We start from the raw sequence: 24,280 nt of genomic DNA, 5'->3' as shown, positions 1-24,280 counted from the left end.
ACCAGTTACTTACCTCTTTCCTCCTAGTCGATGGGGTTGGGGGTGCCCTGGTACTTAACTTTAGGGTTTTCCTAGTACCTTCAGCTTCCCTCTACCGAGTCTACCTCCTTGGGTGGGGACCTGACCTTCGTATTCCACTTTTTTAGTATATGGTTTGAACTCTTCTTAGGCCTTCAGTATTGCCTATTGCTTTTCACCGTTTTCGCTTGCATTTAATGCCAGTGTTTGATTGCTACTGTTCATACAATAGTGTTTACTTACCTCCTATTGGAGCACTGCCTATCTAGTAATTTAGTATTTGTCACTAAAATTAAAGTAACTTTATGTTCGATGGCATCTGTCGCTGTAGATACACATGGTATGCATGAGCTCGCCATCTGGTGTTGGGTCGGAGTGTTACAAGTTGTTTTTCTTCGAAGAAGTGTTTTCGAGTCACGGGACCGAGTGACTCCTCCTTCTGTGCTCATTGCGCATGGGCGTCGACTCCATCTTCGATTGTTTTCTTTCCGCCATCGGGTTCGGACGTGTTCCTGTCGCTCCGGGTTTCGGAACGGAAAGATAGCTGAAAACGGAAGATTTTCGACGGTATCGTTGCGATCCGGTTCGAGATACACACATACGACGACGCGTGGAACATCGAAGCGCTTCGGTGCCCTTCGGGGTAGATTTCGGCACCCCGCCGGGGCCTAGTCGGCCCGACCGCGTGGAGAACAACGCCGATGGAACGGACCCCGTTTCGATTCTGCCCCGAATGCCACAACAAGTATCCTTATACGGACCTACACTCGGTCTGTAACCTGTGCCTGTCACCCGAGCACAGCGAAGAATCCTGTGAGGCCTGTCGGGCGTTCCGGTCCCGAAAAACTCTGCGCGACCGTCGAGCGAGGAGACTGCAGATGGCGTCCACGCCAAAGGAGCGTCGACAGTTCGAGACAGAAGAGGAACAGGAGGAATCCTTTTCCATCCAGGATTCAGACTCCGACGAGCTAAACTCTACAAAAACTGTGAGTAAGACGTCGAGATCAGAACTTAAAAAAGGAAAGAAGGCCCAGGGGACGCCACTGCCAACCGGCCATGGCTCCACCCAAATTCTCGGTGACCAACAATCGGCACCGAAAAAGGCCCATTCAGTGTCGAGATAGTCCGACTTCGGTCGAGACACCGGCACGCAGCCTCCTCTGGACCGAGAGAGTGCTAAACAGAAGCATCGACACCGAGAGTTCGGTGTCGACACGGATCGACGCCGAGACAGTGGCGCCGAAGACCATAGAGGCCAAGAATTTTCGGCACAGAAAAAGAGGAAGGTTACCTCGGAGCCGAAAAAACAATCAACAGGGTTTTCGGAGCCGAAAAAAGCGACATCAGACCCTGTTTCAGGCTCCTATACTGAAGAGCATTCTATGTCTTCACAAATGAAGAAACATAGATTTGAACAAGAACTGCAATCCACTGACGTGGATCACACGCAAAAGCGTATCTTTATTCAGCAGGGGACTGGGAAGATCAGTACCCTTCCACCTGTCAAACGAAAGAGAACGCTTCAGTTTACTCCTCAGCAACAAACAGCACAAAAGGTAACACCTCCTCCCTCGCCTCCACCTGTAACTCCGGCTTCGCCAACTTACACCCCGTCACATTCGCCAGCTCACACCGCCATGAGCCACGATGACCAAGATCAGGATGCGTGGGACTTGTACGACGCACCAGTGTCTGATAACAGCCCAGACACATACCCAACTAGGCCATCACCACCGGAAGACAGCACAGCCTACTCACAAGTGGTGGCCAGAGCAGCACTATTCCATAACGTGGAACTACACTCGGAACAAGTAGAGGATGATTTTTTATTTAACACCCTCTCTTCAACCCACAGCTCCTACCAAAGCCTACCGATGCTCCCAGGCATGCTACGCCATGCAAAGGACATTTTCAAGGAGCCAGTTAAAAGTAGGGCAGTGACGCCTAGGGTGGACAAAAAGTATAAGGCGCCTCCTACGGACCCTGTATTCATCACCTCTCAGCTGCCACCAGATTCTGTGGTGGTAGGGGCTGCCAGAAAACGGGCAAATTCACACACTTCTGGGGATGCACCTCCCCCAGATAAAGAAAGCAGGAAGTTTGATGCAGCCGGGAAGAGGGTTGCTGTCCAAGCAGCAAACCAGTGGCGCATCGCAAATTCACAAGCGCTGCTTGCGCGATACGACAGAGCCCACTGGGATGAGATGCAGCATCTCATTGAACATCTCCCAAAAGATCTGCAAAAAAGAGCAAAACAGGTTGTTGAGGAGGGTCAAAACATTTCCAATAATCAAATACGCTCCTCCATGGACGCAGCAGACACAGCCGCAAGGACCATTAATACGTCGGTTACCATCCGTAGGCACGCATGGCTCAGAACGTCTGGATTCAAGCCAGAAATTCAGCAGGCAGTGCTTAACATGCCAGTCAACGAAAAACTTCTGTTCGGTCCGGAGGTCGACACAGCCATAGAAAAGCTCAAGAAGGACACTGACACTGCCAAAGCCATGGGCGCACTCTACTCCCCGCAGAGCAGAGGATCTTATAACACCTTCCGCAAAACACCTTTTAGAGGAGGGTTTCGGGGTCAGGCCACACAAGCTAGCACCTCACAGTCCGCACCGCCCACCTACCAGGGACAGTACAGGGGAGGTTTTCGGGGCCAGTATAGAGGGGGGCAATTCCCTAGGAATAGAGGAAGATTTCAAAGCCCCAAAACCACTACCAACAAGCAGTGACTCACACGTCACTCACCCCTCCCACACAACACCAGTGGGGGGGAGGATACGTCAATATTACGAAGCATGGGACAAAATAACTACAGACACATGGGTCCTAGCAATTATCCAACATGGTTATTGCATAGAATTCCTGCAATTCCCCCCAGACATACCACCAAAATCACAAAATTTATCAAAATACCATTCACAGCTTCTAGAGATAGAAGTTCAAGCACTACTGCAAAAAAATGCAATAGAATTAGTACCAAGCACACAAATAAACACAGGAGTTTATTCGCTGTACTTCTTGATACCAAAAAAGGACGAAACACTGAGACCAATTCTAGACCTCAGAGTAGTAAACACATTCATCAAATCAGACCACTTTCACATGGTCACACTACAAGAAGTGTTACCATTGCTCAAAAAACACAACTACATGACAACCCTAGATCTCAAGGACGCATATTTCCATATACCAATACATCAATCTCACAGGAAATATCTAAGGTTTGTATTCAAAGGAATACATTACCAATTCAAGGTATTGCCTTTTGGTTTAACAACCGCTCCAAGAGTATTCACAAAATGCCTAGCAGTAGTCGCTGCACACATCAGAAGGCAGCAAATACATGTGTTCCCGTATCTAGACGACTGGCTAATCAAAACCAGTTCGCTCACACAATGCTCAAACCACACAAGTCAAGTCATACAAACCCTCTACAAACTAGGGTTCACCGTCAACTTTGCAAAATCAAACATTCTGCCAAGCAAAGTACAGCAATATCTAGGAGCCATAATAGACACGACAAAAGGAGTAGCAACGCCAACTCCACAAAGGATCCACAATTTCAACAGAGTCATTCAACACATGTCTCCAAACCAAACAATACAAGCAAGGACAATACTACAGCTCCTAGGCATGATGTCCTCATGCATAGCCATTGTCCCAAACGCAAGACTGCACATGAGGCCCTTACAACAGTGCCTAGCCTCACAGTGGTCTCAAGCACAGGGTCACCTTCTAGATCTGGTGTTGCTAGACCGCCAAACTTACCTCTCGCTTCTATGGTGGAACAGTATAAATTTAAACATAGGGCGGCCTTTCCAAGACCCAGTGCCACAGTACGTAATAACAACAGATGCTTCCATGACAGGGTGGGGAGCACATCTCAATCAACACACCATAAGAGGACAATGGAACATACATCAAACAAAACTGCATATAAATCATCTAGAATTATTAGCAGTTTTTCAAGCACTAAAAGCTTTCCAACCAATCATAACCCACAAATACATCCTTGTCAAAACAGACAACATGACAACGATGTATTATCTAAACAAACAAGGAGGAACACATTCAACGCAGTTAAGCTTGTTAGCTCAAAAAATATGGAAGTGGGCAATCCACCATCAAATTGGTCTAATAGCACAGTTTATTCCGGGGATCCAGAATCAGCTGGCAGACAATCTCTCTCGAGATCACCAGCAAGTCCACGAATGGGAAATCCACCAACAGATTCTGAACACTTCACACTCTGGGGAACACCACAAATAGACTTATTTGCAACAAAAGAGAACGCAAAATGCCAAAACTTCGCGTCCAGATACCCACACAAGCAATCCCAAGGCAATGCCCTATGGATGAACTGGTCAGGAATATTTGCTTACGCTTTTCCTCCTCTCCCTCTCCTTCCTTACCTAGTAAACAAATTGAGTCAAAACAAACTCAAACTCATTTTAATAGCACCAACGTGGGCAAGACAACCCTGGTACACAACACTGCTAGATCTGTCTGTAGTACCACACATCAAACTGCCCAACAAACCAGATCTGTTAACGCAACACAACCAACAGATCAGACACCCGGACCCAGCATCGCTGAATCTAGCAATCTGGCTCCTGAAATCCTAGAATTCGGACACTTACAACTTAGCCAAGAGTGTATGGAAGTCACAAAGCAGGCCAGAAGGCCATCCACTAGACACTGCTACGCAAGTAAGTGGAAAAGATTTGTTTGGTACTGCCATCATAATCAGATACAACCATTAGACGCAACTCCAAAACATATAGTAAATTACTTGCTCCATTTACAAAAAGCAAAGCTAGCCTTCTCTTCTATTAAAATACACCTTGCAGCAATATCTGCATACCTGCAAACTACCTATTCAACTTCCTTGTATAGGATACCAGTTATCAAAGCATTCATAGAAGGGCTTAAAAGAATTATACCACCAACAACACCACCTGTTCCTTCATGGAACCTAAACGTGGTTCTAACAAGACTCATGGGCCCACCTTTCGAACCCATGCACTCTTGCGGTATACAATTCCTAACCTGGAAAGTTGCCTTTCTCATCGCCATTACATCTCTAAGAAGAGTAAGTGAAATTCAAGCGTTCACAACACAAGAGCCTTTTATCCAAATACATAAAAATAAGGTCGTCCTACGACCTAATCCAAAATTTTTACCAAAAGTTATTTCACCATTCCATCTAAATCAAACGGTAGAACTACCAGTTTTTTTCCCACAACCAGATTCTGTGGCTGAAAGAGCACTACATACATTAGATGTCAAAAGAGCATTAATGTACTACATTGACAGAACAAAAAACATCAGAAAAACTAAACAGCTATTTATTGCATTCCAAAAACCTCATGCAGGTAACCCAATATCAAAACAAGGTATAGCCAGATGGATAGTTAAATGCATCCAAATCTGCTACCTTAAAGCAAAAAGACAACTGCCCATTACTCCCAGGGCACATTCAACAAGGAAAAAAGGTGCTTCAATGGCCTTTTTAGGAAACATCCCAATGCAGGAAATATGTAAGGCAGCCACTTGGTCTACGCCTCACACATTCACCAAACACTACTGTATAGATGTGCTATCCGCACAACAAGCTACAGTAGGTCAAGCTGTATTAAGAACTCTATTTCAGACAACTTCTACTCCTACAGGCTAAACCACCGCTTATGGGGAACTAACTGCTTACTAGTCTATGCATACCATGTGTATCTACAGCGACAGATGCCATCGAACTGAAAATGTCACTTACCCAGTGTACATCTGTTCGTGGCATCAGTCGCTGAGATTCACATGGACCCACCCACCTCCCCGGAAGCCTGTAGCAGTTCAGAAGTTACCTTCAATTTTGTACATTTGTATATATATTACTTAATCCTTTAATAGGTACATACTTACATTTTTCATTGCGCGGGCACTATTACTATAGTACAACTCCTACCGCACCCTCTGCGGGGAAAACAATCGAAGATGGAGTCGACGCCCATGCGCAATGAGCACAGAAGGAGGAGTCACTCGGTCCCGTGACTCGAAAACACTTCTTCGAAGAAAAACAACTTGTAACACTCCGACCCAACACCAGATGGCGAGCTCATGCATACCATGTGAATCTCAGCGACTGATGCCACGAACAGATGTACACTGGGTAAGTGACATTTTCATTTTGTAACAGTGTGTGGTCCTTTCATGTGTGTAAGTGCTGTGTGACTACAGTGGTATTGCATGAGCTTTGAATGTCTCCAAGATAAGACTTGCCTGCTCATTCTCAGCTACCTCTAGAGAGTCTGGCTTCTAGACACTGCCTACATTTAACTAATAAGGGGATACCTGGACCTGGTATAAGGTGATAATACCATAGGCACTCACCACACACCAGGCCAGCTTCCTACATTGGTGGTGGAGAGGTGAGATAATCACTTGCTATTGCCTTACCACTCTGTCACTGGGTACTTTCCACAGGAAAGACCATTTACTAACGAGGGGGTACATACTGTACTTCGTATCAGGGACTTAGTCTCCTAAGTTTGGGTAAGCTAGGGGTTTGGCATAGCTCTTGCTCCAAACTTCTGTAGGGAGACTAAGATAGAGTAGTTGGGAAACACCTACACCGCTGTAACCACACACTGTCTTCAGTAGAGAACACATCTCAGGCCCTGGACTCACCATATGTGGGATCTCACTTTCCAGGAGTTGAGGGAGTTGTGTTCAGATAGAAAACTGAAGACTAGTAGGAACCCTAACGAGAGTCTGCCTCTGGGCCTGCTTCTGCAGGCTGACAGATCAGCAGCAGCAGCAGCCTAACACCCCTCCCCGTGTCAGAATGAATAGACCTAGACACTGAGGTGGGTCAAGAGAGTCCCAAGGAGGATCAGGTAGCACCTAGGAAGCCCTCCCAATCCTGCTGGGAGCACTACTGATAGTGAGAGGGGAAGCCATTCAAGTAGGCCCCCACCCTCTCTGTGCCCAGAGGTTAGGTTGAAAGGGTAACCAAGAATAGGGACAGATCCTTCTGCCCACTCATGTCTCCTCAGTATCTGAGGGAGGGACACTGCTCAACTTCAGGTGAGGACTCCCTAGATAGGAAACTCGGGCAACTGAGACTGGAGGAGGCCAGGCTTAGTCTGCAACAGCTAGCACTAGATAGGGAGTCCTTGGCAGTGGAGAGAGAGATTTGCAGGGTAGGGGGTTAGAATCCAATGGTGGCAGCAGTTTGTTTCAGGGAGGACTCTTTAGACTCTAGGAACCTAAACAAGGTGGTCCCCCCCTTAGAAAGAGGGGGTGACATCTACAAATGGTTCACTGCTTTGGAGAGGGCATGTAAGGTACAGAGGATCCCACCCCAAAGATGGTGGGCAGCTATTTTGTGGCTCTCCTCTGACAAGGGGAGGGACAGACTCCTTGTTGTTGGGGAAGAGAATTACTCAGCTCTCAAGACAGCTCTCTTAGATGGGTTTGGTCTAACCACTGAACAATACTGGATAAAGATCAGGGAGACCAGGCGAGAGTCCTCCCAAGATTGGGTAGATTTTGTGGACTTTTCTAGAGCCTTCACAGAAGGGTGGCTGCATGGAAGCAAAGTCTGTGATTATCAGGGCATGTACAACCTAATCTTGAGAGAGCACATCATGAATATTGGTTTGTCTGACTTGTTGCATCAGTACCTGGTGGACTCTGATCTCTCCCCAAGAATTGGGGAAAGAAGGTAGACAAATGGGTCCGCACCAGGGTGAGTAGGAAAACTCATTCAGGGGTGACCACAAAAAGAAAGATCTAGGTAAGCATCAAGAGAGGGGTGGGGGACAAAAGAAATCTATGTGTCTTCAACAAGCCCCCAAAATTCCTCTGGGGGTGGGGGCAAATCCTCGTCCACTTCCTCCAGCTTCAAAAAGCCTTGTTACTGTGCCTGTAAAAACAAAGGCCATAGACCAGGAGGCAGCACCTGCCCTAAGAAAGGCACCAAGCCAACCACCACTACCAACCCCTCATCTACTTTTAGTGCTCCTAGAAATAGCAGTAGTGGTGGGTCTATTAACAGTCGTCAGCCTAAGGGTGTAGCTGGGCTCACTTTAGGGACTGTAGTGGGGCCTGGTTTGGTTAGAGAGACCACTGAAGCACTGTTAGTCTCTGATAGGAGCATTGACTTTGCCACCCTTGCTGTCTGTCCCCTTAACATGAGTAAGTACAGGCAGTATCCTCCGATTAATGGTGTTGAGGCTGAGGCCTACAGGGACACAGGTGCCAGTGTCACCATGGTGACTGAAACTGGTGTCTCCTAAGCAACACCTACTTGGTCACCAGTTCCAAGTGACTGATGCTCATAACACTGTGTGCCACCACATGGCAGTTGATTTCAGCTGGGGGGGATCCGAAAAAAGTTGTAGTGTCCACAGATGTACTTGTGGAGTGTCTACTAGGAAACAACTTGGAGACTTCAACTTGGCTGAAGTGGAGGTGGAAGCCCATCCTGCAATGCTGCACTGCTGGGCATCGCAGGGCATATTTTGTCCTTACAAGAGCACCGGCCAAAAAGCAGAAAGATCTGGGAAACTTGAAGCCTGGAACAATGGCCCAAGAACTTCCCAAACCCAAGATTAGAAAGGGCAATAAGGTCTTTATGCTGCCATTAGGCTTTATCAGATGTGTAGCCCTCTGTTGAGTACAGAACAGTATGCAAAACTGATGGTAGCCTAACAGTCGGTACTGGTGCCTTATTTTGACTGGTGTCAGAACTGTGACTGTAGTTAACTGGATCTTCTCTAGGCAGTGCCGCAGAGCTGCTGGTTAAGGAAACTTTTCCAGAGCGACCCTTCACCCTGCTTCAGGCAGGTCGCTTCTCTGCACTGCGTGCCAGTGCTGCCTCTGCTCCAGGTGCCCTTGTCTTTGTTTTTTCTTTTTTCTTCGTCCCCTGCCGCTGTGTCCCTGCCGCCCCGGCCCCCTCCCTCCACTTCAGTTTCCCTCTTCCCGCTGCTGCTTCCCTGCGGCCCCGCCCCCGCCCCCCTGCTCTCCCATTCGCTCTCCCCTCCCTCCTTCCTGCTGCCACTCCCTCCCCTCCGTCCCCCTCATATGGCAGCCGCTGCGCGGACGCACCGCTGGGGCGCCAAAGGCACACCTGAGGCAAGCCTGTCTGCGCCCAGCACCAGGACCCCTGGTCCCCAAGACCACCACAGCCAGCAATGCCATTACACCTACACTGCCACCACCCTCTGCGCATTTACCACCCGGCGAGCACACGCCTGCTTCCTGGCCTCCCCTAAGCACACCAAGGGACCCTACACCTGCCGGAACTGCAGCCTCACCAGCCTCCAAATTGCCAAACCTCCTGCCGAGCCTGACAGCAACTACCTCTGATGCATCATACTTAACACCCGCTCCGCACACAAACACGCCGTCGAACTCTGGGACCTGCTAGACACCTCCATCCCGGACGTCGCCTTCCTGACGGAGACCTGGATGAACACCTCCTCGGCCCCAGACATCGCCACAGCCATTCCGGATGGCTGCAAGATCACCCGCAGGGATCGCACCAACGGAGTCAGAGGTGGAATTGCCATCGTCCACAAGAACACCATTAGGGTCACGACCTATATCGACGACACCCTCATCGCCACCGAACACCTGCACTTCCAGATACACACCAACCCCAACACCACCCTCAGGCGAACTCTCATCTACAGACCTCCCGGACCTTGGTCTCCGTTCTGCGACTCCATCGCCGACCTTCTCAGCAGGCATGCCCTAGCCTCCCCTGACTACGTCCTCCTCGGCGACCTTAACTTTCACCTGGAGAATAACGACGACCCCAACACCACCACCCCAATCGACAACCTCGCCACCCTAGGACTCAGACAACTTGTCACTACCCCAATGCACTCCGCTGGCCACACACTAGACCCCGTCTTCTCCGCTAGCCCCCACGTCACCTTCAGCCACACCACCAAACTCCCATGGACTGACCACCGCTGCATCCACTTCACCTTCCAGAAACCCACCACGCACCACCGCACCCAACAGATCCCCCGCCACTACTGGAGCAAAATCAGGCAAGACCAGCTGAACACCAGCCTTGCCCGAAAACAACCAACCAATCCCGACCTCGCAGCCTGCAACCTCTGGTGCTGGATCGATGACTGTGCCAACACTCTCGCCCCGCTCAATAAACCTTCCAGCAGAGGTGCCAACAAGAGAGCCAGCTGGTTCACCTTGGACCTTCAAGCCTCCAAGAAAACCTGTCGGAAACTGGAGAGAAAGTGGCTCCACGAACAGACTCCGGACAACCATGCCGCCTTCAAGAGCGTCATCCGCAATCCCCATCACCTCATAAGATCTGCCAAGAAAACCTCCTTCAAAGACCACCTGGACAACAATGCACACACCAGCAGGGAGCTTTTCAACATTGTGAATGAACTCTCCAACCCCAGCTCCAGCACAAACGACATCCCACCTTCACAAGACCTGTGCAACTCCCTCGCCACCTTCTTTCACCACAAGATCACAGACATCCATGACAACTTCAACAGCCAGACCACCCGCCATTCACCGACTCCTCAGACTCTCCACCCACTTTCAACTACGGCCCCCTGCTTGTCTGGGCCAGCGTGAACGAAGACGACACAATCAAAACCATGGGCTGCATCCACTCTGGATCTCCGTCAGACCCATGCCCGCACCAGATCTTTAACAAAGCAAGCGCCACCATCGCACCCCACCTCTGCAAAGTCATCAACATCTCCTTCGAGACCGCGACCTACCCCGAGAGCTGGAAGCATGCTGAGATCAAACCCCTACTCAAGAAACCCACGGCGGACCCGGGAGACCTCAAGAACTTCCGCCCCATCTCCCTGCTCCCATTCCTGGCCAAGGTCATCAAGAAGATTGTCAACAGACCACTGACCCACTACCTCGAAGAAAACAAAATCCTGGACAAATCCCAGTCGGGGTTCCGCAGCAAGCACACTACGGAAACCGCCCTCATCGCCGCCACTGACGACATCAGGGCCCTGCTTGACAATGGCGAAACCGTGGCCCTCATCCTCCTGGACCTCTCGGCCGCCTTCGACACCGTCTGCTACCGCATCCTACGCACACGCCTCCACAACGCTGGGATCCAGGACAAAGCTCTGGAGTGGACCACCACCTTCCTCTCCGGCAGAACCCAGAGCGTCTGCCTCTCCCCTTTCCGCTCCGAAGCCTCCAAGATCATCTGCGACGTACCCAAAGGTTCGTCCCTCAGCCCTACACTTTTCAACGTCTACATGTCCCCGCTCGCCCGCGTCACCCGGCTGCACAACTTCAACATCATCTCCTACGCCGACGACACCCAACTGATCCTCTCCCTCACTGCCAAATCCAACCTCCACGAAGAAATGAAGGCCGTTGCCGAATGGATAAGAACAGCAAACTGAAGTTGAACTCTGATAAGACGGAGGTCCTCCTCTTCGGCGGCAACCCCTCAGCCTGGGACGACTCCTGGTGGTCGACCGCTCTGGGAGCAGCCCCAACACCCACCAACCACACACGCAACCTGGTCATCATTCTTGACTCAACACTCTCCATGACCAAGCAAGTCTTCTGAACCTGCTTCAACACGCTCCGCAAGATCTACAGATGGATCCCCACAGATACAAGAACAGTCACCCAAGCCCTTGTCAGCAGCAAACTTGACTACGGAAACACCCTCTATGCAGGAGCCCCGGCCAAACAAAACGCCTACATACAAAACGCCTCCGCATGCCTGATCCTCGATGCCCACAGCCACATCACTCCCCTTCTGAGAGACCTACACTGGCTCCCCGTCAACAAAAGGATAACCTTCAAGCTCCTCACCCACGCACAAAAGGCGCTCCAAACCACCAGTCCAGCCTACCTCAACAGACGACTCACCTTCTACACCCCGTCCCGCCAACTCCGCTCAGCCGACCTCGCTCTCACCACCACCCCCGCATCCGAAGAGCATCTACCGGAGGCCGATCCTTCTCCCACCTTGCTGGCAAGACCTGGAACACCCTTCCCTTGCCCCTAGGACAGACCAAAGACCTGCTGACTTTCAGGAAGCGGCTCAAAACCTGGCTATTTGAGCAGTAGCAGCACCCTGAAGCCCCCCCCCCCATGGGCATGGACAGCCTCTCAGTGCAGGACACGTTCTCATGAAGAGGCAAACGTATACATCCTTGTGGTGAAATTAAAAGTACTAGGCTAAGCTTAGTAGCATTACAGGCTCAACATGAAGGAAATGTCATTCTGATTACAACAGACTAGAAACTATGTACTAATTACAGAAAGAAGGGGGTTGCCAAACTTCTAAATATAATTCAAGATTGTAAGATCTGTGGCATTAGACCTCAAAAATGCACATACATATCCTGTTGGAACAAAACACCTACATGGAGAGTGATCTGGTAAATTAACCAGAGGTCACCAGGAGACTCCTAATTGCAATCCTGAATTAACAACTCCTACAGATATATTTTCCGGCACGTATTGGTTTGTATCACATGAAAATACAAAATAACAAAGCTTTGCATGCAGATGTTCACAGCTTAAGTGGAATGTGTTGTAGATAAGACTAGCATTTTTGTGTGTGCTGTATCCTGCCTCCCACCCTTTTTGATACTCTACCAGCAAGTAGGGTCTGTAGTGTAGCTGAGTTTCTACTCTCTCATCTTGACGATATGGCTTCTGTTGTCATAGCGTTTAGTTGTCTAAACATACCTCCGGAATGCATACCAGTTCTAATCTAAGCACTGTGTCCTAAAATATGTGCTTGCTGTGTTATACAGTGGAAATGTTTTGCTCAGCGTTGTTTCACAGAATTAATAGTATATAGTATCGATTCATTCCCCATGTCACCTGTAGCTATATTCCAGTTTCTCAGTCTGAGAAATCCACTGGCCCCCCAGTAAGACTACAACAAGTCCACTTGTGAGTCTCCCATCCTATATGTTCTGCTCCTTTACCTATGTCACCATCTTTGCAATCCACATGCTTTTCCCTCTTCTGTGACACCAGCCTATTTCCCACCATCACCATTTGCAGAGCACAGTCTGCGTCTTGCAATTTTTCTCTCTTGCTACTCATTTTTGTACCCACCTCCATCTCTACTATTCCCAAACTCTATGCACAATATTGACGTCAGTTATTGCATCTATTACCCTGATTTTCATTACAAATGATTTTGCTCGTCAAAAGGGTATACCTGTTTTCTCAGCTTATTCACAACACAGCCATGCATGCACACTGTAGCCTTTCCGAGTTGTGAAAACTGTATCTTGAGAACCCTTGATGTTGATTTGGAGTGTGCAACTAATGCTTGATTACATATTTATTTCGTTAGTCGCAGTTTAGCCGAAGCATGCTCAGATGGAGACGTCAATGCTGTCCGTAAACTCTTAGACGAAGGAAGAAGTGTGAATGAGCACACAGAAGAGGGAGAAAGCCTTCTTTGCCTGGCCTGTTCAGCCGGTTACTATGAATTGGCACAGGCAAGTACATAATTGAATTATATATTTCTCTCATATTCATCTGTATCGTGATTTTCTATTTCTTGCAAAACATAGCCATCTGAATTTGTTGGCTGGCATAAGCTTAGTTGATGATTCTAGAGTAGTTCTAGTTTCACAGAAATATTGTTTGCAGTACTAATTCTCCATAATAGAAGTATTCATTGAAGCCCTACACAATGAATAGTCCTTCCCATACACAGGATCCCAAGCATTTCTTCAGAGGGAAACTGTTATGCAGGATTTTATGTGCCTGTCTGCCTGTTGTTAGGTGAATTAGTGTCCCCTTCCAGGCCCCTATATTGATAACTCACATCACCTCTTCCATGTTCTACCATATGTGGGGATAGGTTTTGAAAGAAATCTTTTCTGAAAAGTACGCTTGGGGATGGTAACCTTGAGGCAAAAAAACCCTGCCAAATATTGGCCTCTAATCTTGAATTTACTTTCTGATTTTCTTGAGCTGTGGATAAGCTTACGTTCCTAGATAATGTCTCCTCCCCCTTCTTCCACAAACAGTGCAGTGGTTTGTACTTATGGTTTTGTTTGAGACCTTGCAAGATCTGCAGTATAAGTCTATATTTTTCATTTTCACCATCCATCTTAACTCCTCGCTTACGGTCAGAATTCAAGCTTGGAATTTTAGGGAGCACTTTATTTGCCCTATGTAGAGGTGGTCATTGTGCCACAAGAAGTATTTTATCAGTGGAACTAATAAATGTGGGAGTACTGGCTTTCCTGCTGGGTATGATGTTCTTGTGGATATTGGCGGCCTCCAAATGCAGAACTCCTCATAATACCTTAACAAGAATACCGTCTAAGACAGTTGAATTGGTTACCAGAACAGTTGGGGGGGACTGAATATTTATAATGTAATATGGCCAATCCCATACATGGTAAACATATCCACCAAATCTTATTTTGTGTTTGTTATAGCTATTGGTATTTCATAAATGTAAGGTAAGCCAGAAACAGTGGTAATCACACATAAAAACAAGTTTCAGTCGAGAGAGCTAAAAAGGACATATGAACACAATAAAATTTAAGAGAATGGGTCATGATAGGGAGAATGTCGTAGGCTTGTGGTGATTGAGTCCATGTCTGAGTAGTATGAGATTTCAGGCCACAAGTGAAGGGGATCATAAATCCTTTAAAGTGAGGTCTGACTAGAGAATCTGATTTGCTAATTTTAAAAGTTTGTCAAATTCCTATGGATTGTTTTTTCAACCACTGTTCTGTAGCTAACTTTCTTCAGATGTTTTTATTCACAAGCTGTATGAGCTGGCTGTGCGTTTTTCTCCTTAGATAAGTATACTGTGATTTTATGTGTGTTCCTGTATCTCTTGGAGGAACATATCACTATCCAAAGAGGTTGCGACTTGGGGGTAGTTCTGCAGATTTTCAGTTAGCAGTTATTCTCTGCAAGGCAGTCGCTAGTATATTACTCAGCGTACTTTGTTTATGTGCCAATTTTAAGGCAATACCTTAACCATAGAGACAATATCATGCTCTTTCTAGGGGGGGGGGGGGAGAAGATAGAGATATGTATAGATATAGATATAGATATAGATATATATATATATATATATATATATATATATATATATATATATATATATATATATATATATATATATATTTATTTATTTATTTATTTATTTAGAGTTTAGGAGACACCAGGCATGTGTTGTTTAAACCTGGGACAAACTAAAAGCATTTACTCCAAAGTAGAATCCTCATGTTGTTGGCATCGTCAGCAGATGTATTTTTTTTCTTATAGGCAAGTCTGATACAGCATATTTGGTGACCATAAGATCTTTTGTAGAGTAAGTAGCCATTTGAGAGATTGAGGCAGAGAGACATTTCATTACTTTTTGCCAAATTAGGTTATGGGTTTGTTTGCCTATGGCAAAGTTAAGTTTTTCAGACCATTTCTACATTAGATTTTGGATGAGGTTTTCTCTTTTAGTGCCTGACGTGGATTTGATATATTGATATCTGATAGCAGTCTTTACTGATTCATGTGTCAGCTGTTGATTGCATTGGTCCAGTTATGTCCTTCTTCCTTTAAGGAATGTATCTTTTAGATTGCTTTTTGCATGTTCTTTAATTCAGAAAGAAGTAAACTATGTTCTTTTAATGATGGCTTTTGATTATCTGCACTGTTTTCTCTCTATATGACAAGTAGGAGACTCACAAATTCAAACAATCATACAAAAATCCTCACTGGAACATATTGATATGAGTAGAGCTTTCAATCTCTTGATTGGACAAGAGAGTGCTGTTTACTCAGATTTTCTTGGCTAAACCCCTTGTTTTGATAGATGTATTAACAATTATTTTGGTAGTCATTATTGTTGGTAGAGTTGAAAGTGGTTAGTGGAAAGAGTATGGAGAGGGATGCTTCCAGTTTTAACTCCTTTGGGTTTAGGGATTTGCTTGTTTCTTGGTCCAATGGTCTCCTGCTGTACTTGCAAATTTGATTAGTTGGTGTTGCCCATGTTTTTTTAGGTTAAACCTAGGCAGCTCCCTCGACATGCTGTAATCTATTCTTTGAGCTTTCATCACGTCCATCACACGGCCATCACTTTTGTTTGTTCCTTGGCCTGCCTTTCAAAATTCCTTTGGTTTGATAGGTAAATGCTTTAGGTTTGTCCTGCCTTGAGGCTGTTTGTTTGGAGACTGGCCCTGCTATATGGTTTATTGTACGATCAGCCATATACCTTAGTGTCATCACACTGCTTTTTTTCTTTTACATCTCCGCTTCGCAGCAGTATGTTTCTTCCTCTGGCATCTCGAAGTTTTTTTGAGAAAAAAAGCTGCATGCTGGAGGGGTATTTTGTTTCATTTCTTTACAAAGTGTGAACTCAGACTGGAAGATTGGACACTTTACATGAGCACCGGTTAAATTTGCAGCCCCATTTCTAAATACTAGTTTAGCAGTTGAAAAACATACAAACCGGGGCCTTTTTAAATAGGAAAAAATGCAAGGGAAACCCTCAAAGTGGCTCTCCCCAGCACAGCATGAGAGCCGATAATAGAATATTCACTGCACTCTGGAAACTCACACCACAATCCTCTGCGAGGCATTCCTTTAATAACAGTGTTGCCCATAACTCGGCCTGTGGTGGACCTAGGACAATGGGACCACCACCAAAAGGTTCAGCATGGTGCTCTCTTTCAATCCTGCTCATTGTATGGGTCCCCACACTGGTGTAGAGGGACAAAATCATAACCTGTCCAACCATTCAGTGTATTTTTAGGCTCTCTCACAGCTGGTGCTTTTGCTTTAAAGCTGGGAATAGTTTCTGTTCTAAGGGCATTGCTTGTAATAATATTCTAATAAATCTGCTAGTCCTGAAAATGTTAAATGCACTATGCCCTCTAGGAGCTAAGTATATGGTTATATTGCAGTGCTCTCTGCTCTTTTCATGTGGTTATGCTCTCTAGGGGCTGACTATATGATTACACATGCCTGTTGCTACCAAATGCTATTTCTATCGTGGTGCCATCTAGGGGGTGTTCCTACCATTATAGTCTATTGCCAAGTGTATGAAGGAATGCACAAACAGTTTATTTCTGATGAAGGTTGTAATGGGCTGCATGGCTAAATACTTAAAAGGTCCCAAATGTGAGACCTATTGACTATGCCAATGGTTGTTTTCTGTGGGTTCTATAGTGATATTCTGGGAGGTTTTACCATTCCACCACGATCTGTTCAATATCGTATGCACCATCTACAAGAGACCTAAAGGGCAGTTATGTTTGCAGTGGTAGACAGTGTGTTTGTAAATGAAATTCCTAGCTAGAGAATGTTGGTTTAATTCCTTTAAATTTGTTTTTGCTTTTGAGTGTTTCGAGCACAGTTTGGCCAAGGGAAGTAATTTAGACTTATTTTTATTTAATTTTTAACTGATGTTGTGGCATATGCGTAACTATCTTTCAGCTGGTGTAGGATCAGTTTTTCCAGTAGGTCGTTGACTCATAGAAAGGCCTCCTGCTTGGGCAGCTATCATGTTTTCATTGCGGTTGATGCTGATCTAAGTTATGCTGTTGTCTCTTATTTTCTCTAATACCGGTTCCATGTTGTAAATGGAGAGGTAGTAAAACAGCAAGAATGATGTAAATTATCTCTCTTCCTACTGGAGGTTTGTGAAAGGGATCCATTGACCAACACATTTAATTTTTATTTAGCATGCCATTTCGTGGAGAGCTGTTCCAGATGAGTGCCTTAAATAAGTATTGCCATTGACCATGGTCACAAACCTTTATGGCCTCTAGTGACTCAATATATATATATATATATATATATATATATATATATATATTATTTTTCTTCTTCTGTGGAAGGCAATGATATTAGTAAGGGAATCTTTTATGTTGAGGGTAGATATTCTTCCCAAAAGCCTCTTTACTTTCCTTCAAGCAGGTGGGGATTAATGCATTCTAGATGTCGGGCCAGTATTTTTGCGAAGTTTTTACTATCTGTGTGTATTGGTGATCAAAGTCTGTAATTCTTCACATTTTGTAAATCATTTAGTTCTTTGGGTACTACGCTAACTGTTCTTCTGTGAAGGAACCTTCCATTGATTTGTTGCAAGAAATCAAGGTGAATAAACATGCAAGTCTCAGAGCTGTATTTTCTATAAATAGTTGTTAAATTGCTGGTGTGTGCAGTTAGGGCCAGATACCTTTTTTTGCCTTGAGTCTTTCAATTGTCAAGATGATTTCTTTTGAGAAATGACTGGTTCTTTGAAGATTTTGTACTTATCAGAGAGTGTATTTACATAAAGTATATTTTTAGTTTGTCTGATGGCAGTCTCTCATTGAAGTGCAACTTTTTGTCTTGTGATAGTCAGAAGTTTATGGTTTCCATTACCAGCAGTAGAATACTTGTCCTTGATTGTTACCAGTCTTTAGTTTTATGAAACCCTCCATAGAGGTTTTGGATCATTATTTCAGCTAGGAGTTGTTGAGTGCAATTTCTTTTCATTATATTTTTGCTGGAGTTATCTTTTTCTTATCACTGTGAAGTTATGTTTTTGCAGGCAACCTTTTGTGCTTCGTTCCGATGACTCATTAATGTCAAAGTCTTTAATGAGCTCTTTAATAAAACTTCTGGCTTATGCTAGGGTAATACACTGAAACCCCACTGTGGTGGTGTTTTCTTAATAATATATGATGCGTAGTTAATTTTAATCGAGGCATGATGTGATAACATGGTCAGACCACTAGGAAGGCTTGTTGAATTGTTTTGCAGCTTTTTTTGATGAATACATAGTCAGTCCTTGAATATGAGATATGTGGGTAGGGAAAGAAAGTGCATACCTTTTGGTTGAGCTTATGGAGTCCCTTGTTATAGATCTGTCAGTCTTGAATGCCTTTGCAATTTAGGATACACCTTGATTCCAATTTGCAACAAAGGAACTGCAGTTTCCGTAAATAAAGAAATTAGACTTTGCCGGGATGTTTCCTATGAGATTTTTTATTTCAGTCTCCAAACAATGATGCGTATATGTTAATTAGACAAATGGGTTGCATCTTTTATTAGCTGCATGGTTGTCACTCATATTCTATTTTTTTTTTTTTTCCCCAGGAGTACAGAATTAAGTTTTAGTTTTTTCTATGTATTAGAACACACTCCCTTTATTCCTTTTACTTTTGAAAATATAACTGTAGTGGAATGGATTCATTTTTCATTGATTTAATTTTACTTTCTTTATGTATACCCTTCTTCACTTGTTGGAGGTAGGAACTCCATGGAGTTTTCTCATTCTGCATACTGTGTTAGTTATATAGGAAGTTTGATTTTCCCCCAAAACATGAAGCCAACAAAGCAAATTTTGTAACTTGGGTAAATGGAATTCCACTCTCATTCATTGGAAAAACCTATGGCCAGCTAACCTTTGGCTAGGTGCAGCATTCGCCAACTCCATTAAGTTCTTGAGAAAAAGATAAACCTACTTTTGTGCCCTGCCTAATTTATATTATTGGTTTCAAGTTTAGATATTGAGGTGGATTTGTATATATCTTTGCTGAGGTGATGCATAAAAGAAGTTATTTGCATCCTTTGTTTATGAAGAGGGAAATAAACTATGTCTCACTTCAGTGATTTGGAAAGCTCGGGCTGTGTTACATGGATATGATTCACAGTCCTGGTTTGTTCCGGGTTCCTCCTCATTGGTCCACCTATCACAGACCAGTATGCATCATAATTTTTTTTTTAAAGTACTAGAACAATGGAAGGGAAAACCTGGGCCTGCATTATGTACAGTACAACACTTTAAGGCAGACCAGCTCATTGAGACCACTGATCAGTCTCTTTCTTTGCAGGGTAATATCTTGCTTTTACATGGGGCAATGTCTCCCAATTTGCATGTGGAGTGTATGACTGCGTCCAGCTTCACACATTTGCCGTGTCTGTCCCGGGGACCCTGTTACCCACTAAACTGAACCTTAGAAGAAGCACCTAGTTTGTGTGATTTTTGTCAGTCTTCTGAGAGCAAGTTTAACCCTGTGCTAGTAATTGGTCAGCTTTCTTGGTTTATACCGTGTGTCTCTGATGTCAGAATTTCCAGTAGCTATCAGAATTTGGGGCTTTTACATTAAGTAGCTGGCAGCACCATAGATATTTCCAGAGCCGTGTTTCTGGCATCAGCATATAGCTAAGCCTACACCACATGCTTCTAAAAACAATACATATTGGATCTTAATGTCAGTTGAAGGCTGATGGCCAGTTGGGGTCAACATGACTTGAAAATATGCTAGATTAATTTTGCTATACAGTGCTCTCAAATCTTTAGCTGTATAACCTGCTCACCTACTCCTGGCCTTGCCATAACAATTGCTAGTGGAGAAGGGAAACCAAAGCCAAGGGAGCAGTGAATGTAATGATAGGTGAGTGGTGGGTGTGCTCCACATGCTTAGATGCGGTCAGTTTGCATGGATGTTGTATATGCTGAATATTTGAGAGTATCGTAGCTACTTCAGTGAGCAAGGTTTGATTTTCTGTCTGTGAAAACATCTTCATTGATTTAAGTTTTAAGCTTCTTATTGTTGCACACTATTGCTGTATTAAAGAGAAATACTTTACGTAAAGTTAATTCCTTACTGAAAAGAGTCTATGGTTGTTTTTCTTCCTATTTATTGAAAATTGTTTTTTGAAAACCATTCAATTGTTTAAAGGGCTTTAACTCTTTTTCCAATAAAGGTGTTACTTGCAATGCATGCCAATGTGGAAGACCGGGGAAATAAAGGAGACATAACCCCATTAATGGCAGCTTCCAGTGGGGGCTATGTAGACATTGTCAAACTTTTATTAGTGCACTCTGCTGATGTCAATGCTCAATCTTCAACAGGTAAGTGGCCAGTTTCTGACGAGATAAGGTAAACTAGATTTCTGCACTGTCAGTTGGTTAAAAAAAACTGCATTGGCCCTGTACAGAAATGGATGTAAAACAATAAAGTGGCGGTAAAATATTGATTATACATTTTAAATGTTAGATGGCTTTTGGGCTGCAAGGGTATCTTATTGCATTGTAATGTGCAGAGTTTCTGAACACTTTCTTGAACATTGATGAACTGCAGCTCTTTATTAAATCCCATGCTTTATGTTGATGTCTTGTGAATTACTTTTTTAATAACTGCTGCACCAAAATAAGTGCCCTAATTATATTCTTATACAATGGATTAGATTTTTATGCTTAAAAACTTTAAATATGCTAATTAAAGTGTGTGACTGATACTTTGAAAGGTAGTTCTCTGAATGCCGTAAACAGTTATTTCTCTATTTTTAAAGTGTTTTGTTTTGGACATTTGGGCATGCTGTTCTGTGAATGACTTGCTCCACATGGAGATCACAGTTCCAGCTACTTTCCCTTTGAACACCGTAGCAAAAACACACTTTCTGTGTAGCTAAGATATTCCTGTCTCAACATTGGGTCTTCAGGCCCAATGATCACCAACTGCTAGCCTTCAGTGCACTGTGCTCCTGACTCCACTGCTCGACGAATCTCAATCAATCAGTATTTGTAGAGAGCGGCTAAGCACCCGAAAGGGCATCCAGCTGCTAGTTTGCTGGGTTCAGTCAAAGTCAGGTCTTGAGTTTCTTCCTGAATTCCACTAGAGGGTGCTGACCAGAGGTGGTGGGGAAGACTGTTCCATCATTTAGTGGCGAGGTAGAAGGAACAGCCTCCACTGAAGCATCAGCAGATGCAATGTGTCTGTGAGAGGGAGGCTGGTCAAGGGTCTTTGGAGGGTTGGTGGAAGTTCAGGCGTATGGTGATCTATGCTTGCCCTTGGTTGTGGAGGGCTTGGTAGGCATGTGTCAGCATCTTGATTTGGCATCTTTTCTGGACGGGGAGCCAGTGCAACTTCCTGAGGTGGTGGCATGGGTATGGGTGACGTGGGGTCCGTTTGGGCAGATTGAGGATGAGTCTTGCTGCTGAGTTCTATATCGCCTGGAGTCTCTTCATCCGTTGGGAGGTGGTTTGGGCATACAGTACGTTGTCGTAAGCCAGCCAGCTGGTGACTATGGCTTGAGTTACTGTTTTACTTGTGTAGATGGGGAGCCATTTGAAGATCCTTTGGAGCATTCGGAGTGTGTGATAGCAGGTGGTGGAGGTTGAGTTGATCGGTCTTTTCATTGTGAGTTTGCTGTCCAGAATGATGCCCAGGTTGCGGTCTGTGATGGGGGTGGGTTGGGGTATCAAAGGTTGGTGGGCCACCAGGTTTTGTTCCATGGGGCGTGGGGGGGGGAGGGGTTGTTTTCAAAGAACAGCACTTTGGTCTTGTCATTGTTGAGCTTCAGAAAGTTGGTCTTCATCCAGTCAACAATGTTCTTGTGCAGCTGTGGGAGTTGGTCCTTGTGTAGGAGGGGGCTCTTTGAGCGAGAGGATGAGCTGGGTTTCATCAGTGTAGGAAATTATTATGGTCTGGCACGGAATTTGGATTGACTGGTGTCGAGCGGGTTGTTGTTCTCCAGGTGTTCGCTGAACTCACTGTTGATTGCTTTCTCAAGGACTTTTGCGGGTAAAGGGAGCGGTGAGATGGGACGGTAGTGCTTGAGTTTGCTGGGGTCGGTGGAGGGCTCCTTAAGGAGGGGGGTCTGACTTCTGAGAATTTTCATATGTTTGGGAAGGTGGATGTTTTGATGGAAGCATTGAGAATGTTGGTGATTTTGCCGCTTTATTCCTTGGTTCCAAGGCTAAAGAGACAGTAGGGACAAGGGACCGTGGGTGCTCCCGAGTGGATGGAGTTCCTAAGGGCTGTGGTGTCTTGGTTGGTGAGCAGTTCCCATTTGGTGAGCGGATGGATGGGGGTGGCGTCTGTTGGTGTGAGGAGTCTGAGGTTGGAGGGTTGGGGTTTGAAGTTCCAGTAGATGGTGGATATCTTGTTGTGGAAATAGTTCGCTAGTGTGTCGGAGAGTTTCTGTGAAGGGGGAAATCTTGTTCTCGTGGCTGCCAGGTAGGCTAACTCTCTGACGATGCTGAAGAGTTCCTTGGTGTGGTTGGTGCCTATTTTAATGCAGTTTGCCAGGGCATCTTTTTTCTGGTCTTTCAAGGCCTAGGTGGTATTTAAGGGATGACTTGAAGGTGGCTCCTTCTATGGGGTCTTTGCTAGTGCACAATCTTCTCTCCAGGTGTTTGCAGCTGTGTTTCATTGTCTTGAGTTCTGGTGTGTACCAGCTAGCTCGTTTGGTGGTTCTGCAGGTTTTGGCCTGCTTGATGGGAATGACTGTTGGTGCAGTTGGTGATCCAGGTGGTGAAATTCTGGATGGCCTGTTCAGGTTAGTTGCGGGGTTGGGCTGAATGGTGTTGAGGGCGTCCGTCCATTGTGTCGGTTTCTTTGTTCCAGCTGTGGGGAGAGAAGCTCGTATGCCTGGTGGCAGTACATGGGGATCCTGCAGTGCTGAAATGGACAATGGCGTGGCTCGGTCCAGGTGATTTCTGGGACATGACTGTATTTGACTCTGTCACTGGATGTGAAGATTGGGTTGGCGTGTGTCCTGCTCTCTGTGTGGGGTCTGTGACCAGCTGGGTGAGGCCGATGTTGCTCGTGCCTTTCAAGAGGTTGACGAAGTTGGTGTCTGTGGGGTCGTCGAGGTGAAAGTTGAGGTTGCCAAGCAAGATGTAGTGCTTGGAGTCAATAGCGAGTGGGGCAATGAAGTCTGTGATGATGTTGCAGAAGCTGGGGTGTGGTCCTGGGGTCTATAGGCGAGAGTGCCTCCGATAGGCATTCTGCAATTGGTGTGAAGTTCAGGTGTTCCATGATCGGTGTGGTATCTTCTTCGGTGGTGGTGCAGTGAATTTTCTTTGTGGATGATGGCTATACCTCCCCCATGTTTGTTGGCGTGATCCCGGTGCATTATCTTGTAGCTACTGGGTGTTGCGCTGGCAATGTCAGTGGAGGGGTTGAGGCAGGTCTCTGTGAAGATCACAGGCGAGGGTGGTGATGGTGTCCCAGGCTTCGGTAGCGTGTTTGCTGATGGATCAGGTGTTGAGCAGGAGGCATTGTAGTGGTTCTGATGCGGTCGAGGTAGGTAAAGTGGGAGTGGCATGGGGTTCTAGGAGGGCCTGAGTTACAGGTAGGAGGTAGCGGCGGCAGGTGAACAGTCCTACTGTTGATTGCGGAGATGCAAGACAGCAGTTGCTGCGTCTGGTATCCAAGGCTCTGAGTTTGCCACAGGAATATCTGTGGGTGGCCTAAGGGTCAGGGCTCGAACCTTTTTTGGAGCATGC

General features: G+C 45.6%; 1 protein-coding gene across 3 annotated transcripts in view; it reads left to right on the top strand.

Moving 5' to 3' along the window:
* Positions 1 to 24,280, top strand: part of ANKHD1 (ankyrin repeat and KH domain containing 1) — an 896,896-nt gene that overhangs the window by 75,665 nt on the left and 796,951 nt on the right. For all 3 annotated transcript variants that reach the window (XM_069199295.1, XM_069199294.1, XM_069199296.1), the window contains exons 4-5: positions 13,376 to 13,523; positions 20,752 to 20,899. In XM_069199295.1, coding sequence (XP_069055396.1) covers positions 13,376 to 13,523; positions 20,752 to 20,899 — 296 coding nt within the window. The remainder of the gene's footprint in view (positions 1 to 13,375; positions 13,524 to 20,751; positions 20,900 to 24,280) is intronic.

Source organism: Pleurodeles waltl, chromosome 7, assembly GCF_031143425.1.
Source record: "Pleurodeles waltl isolate 20211129_DDA chromosome 7, aPleWal1.hap1.20221129, whole genome shotgun sequence".
Classification (NCBI taxonomy): domain Eukaryota; kingdom Metazoa; phylum Chordata; class Amphibia; order Caudata; family Salamandridae; genus Pleurodeles; species Pleurodeles waltl.
Note: the sequence above shows the minus strand (reverse complement) of the source record. Positions and strands in the feature narration are given on the sequence as shown.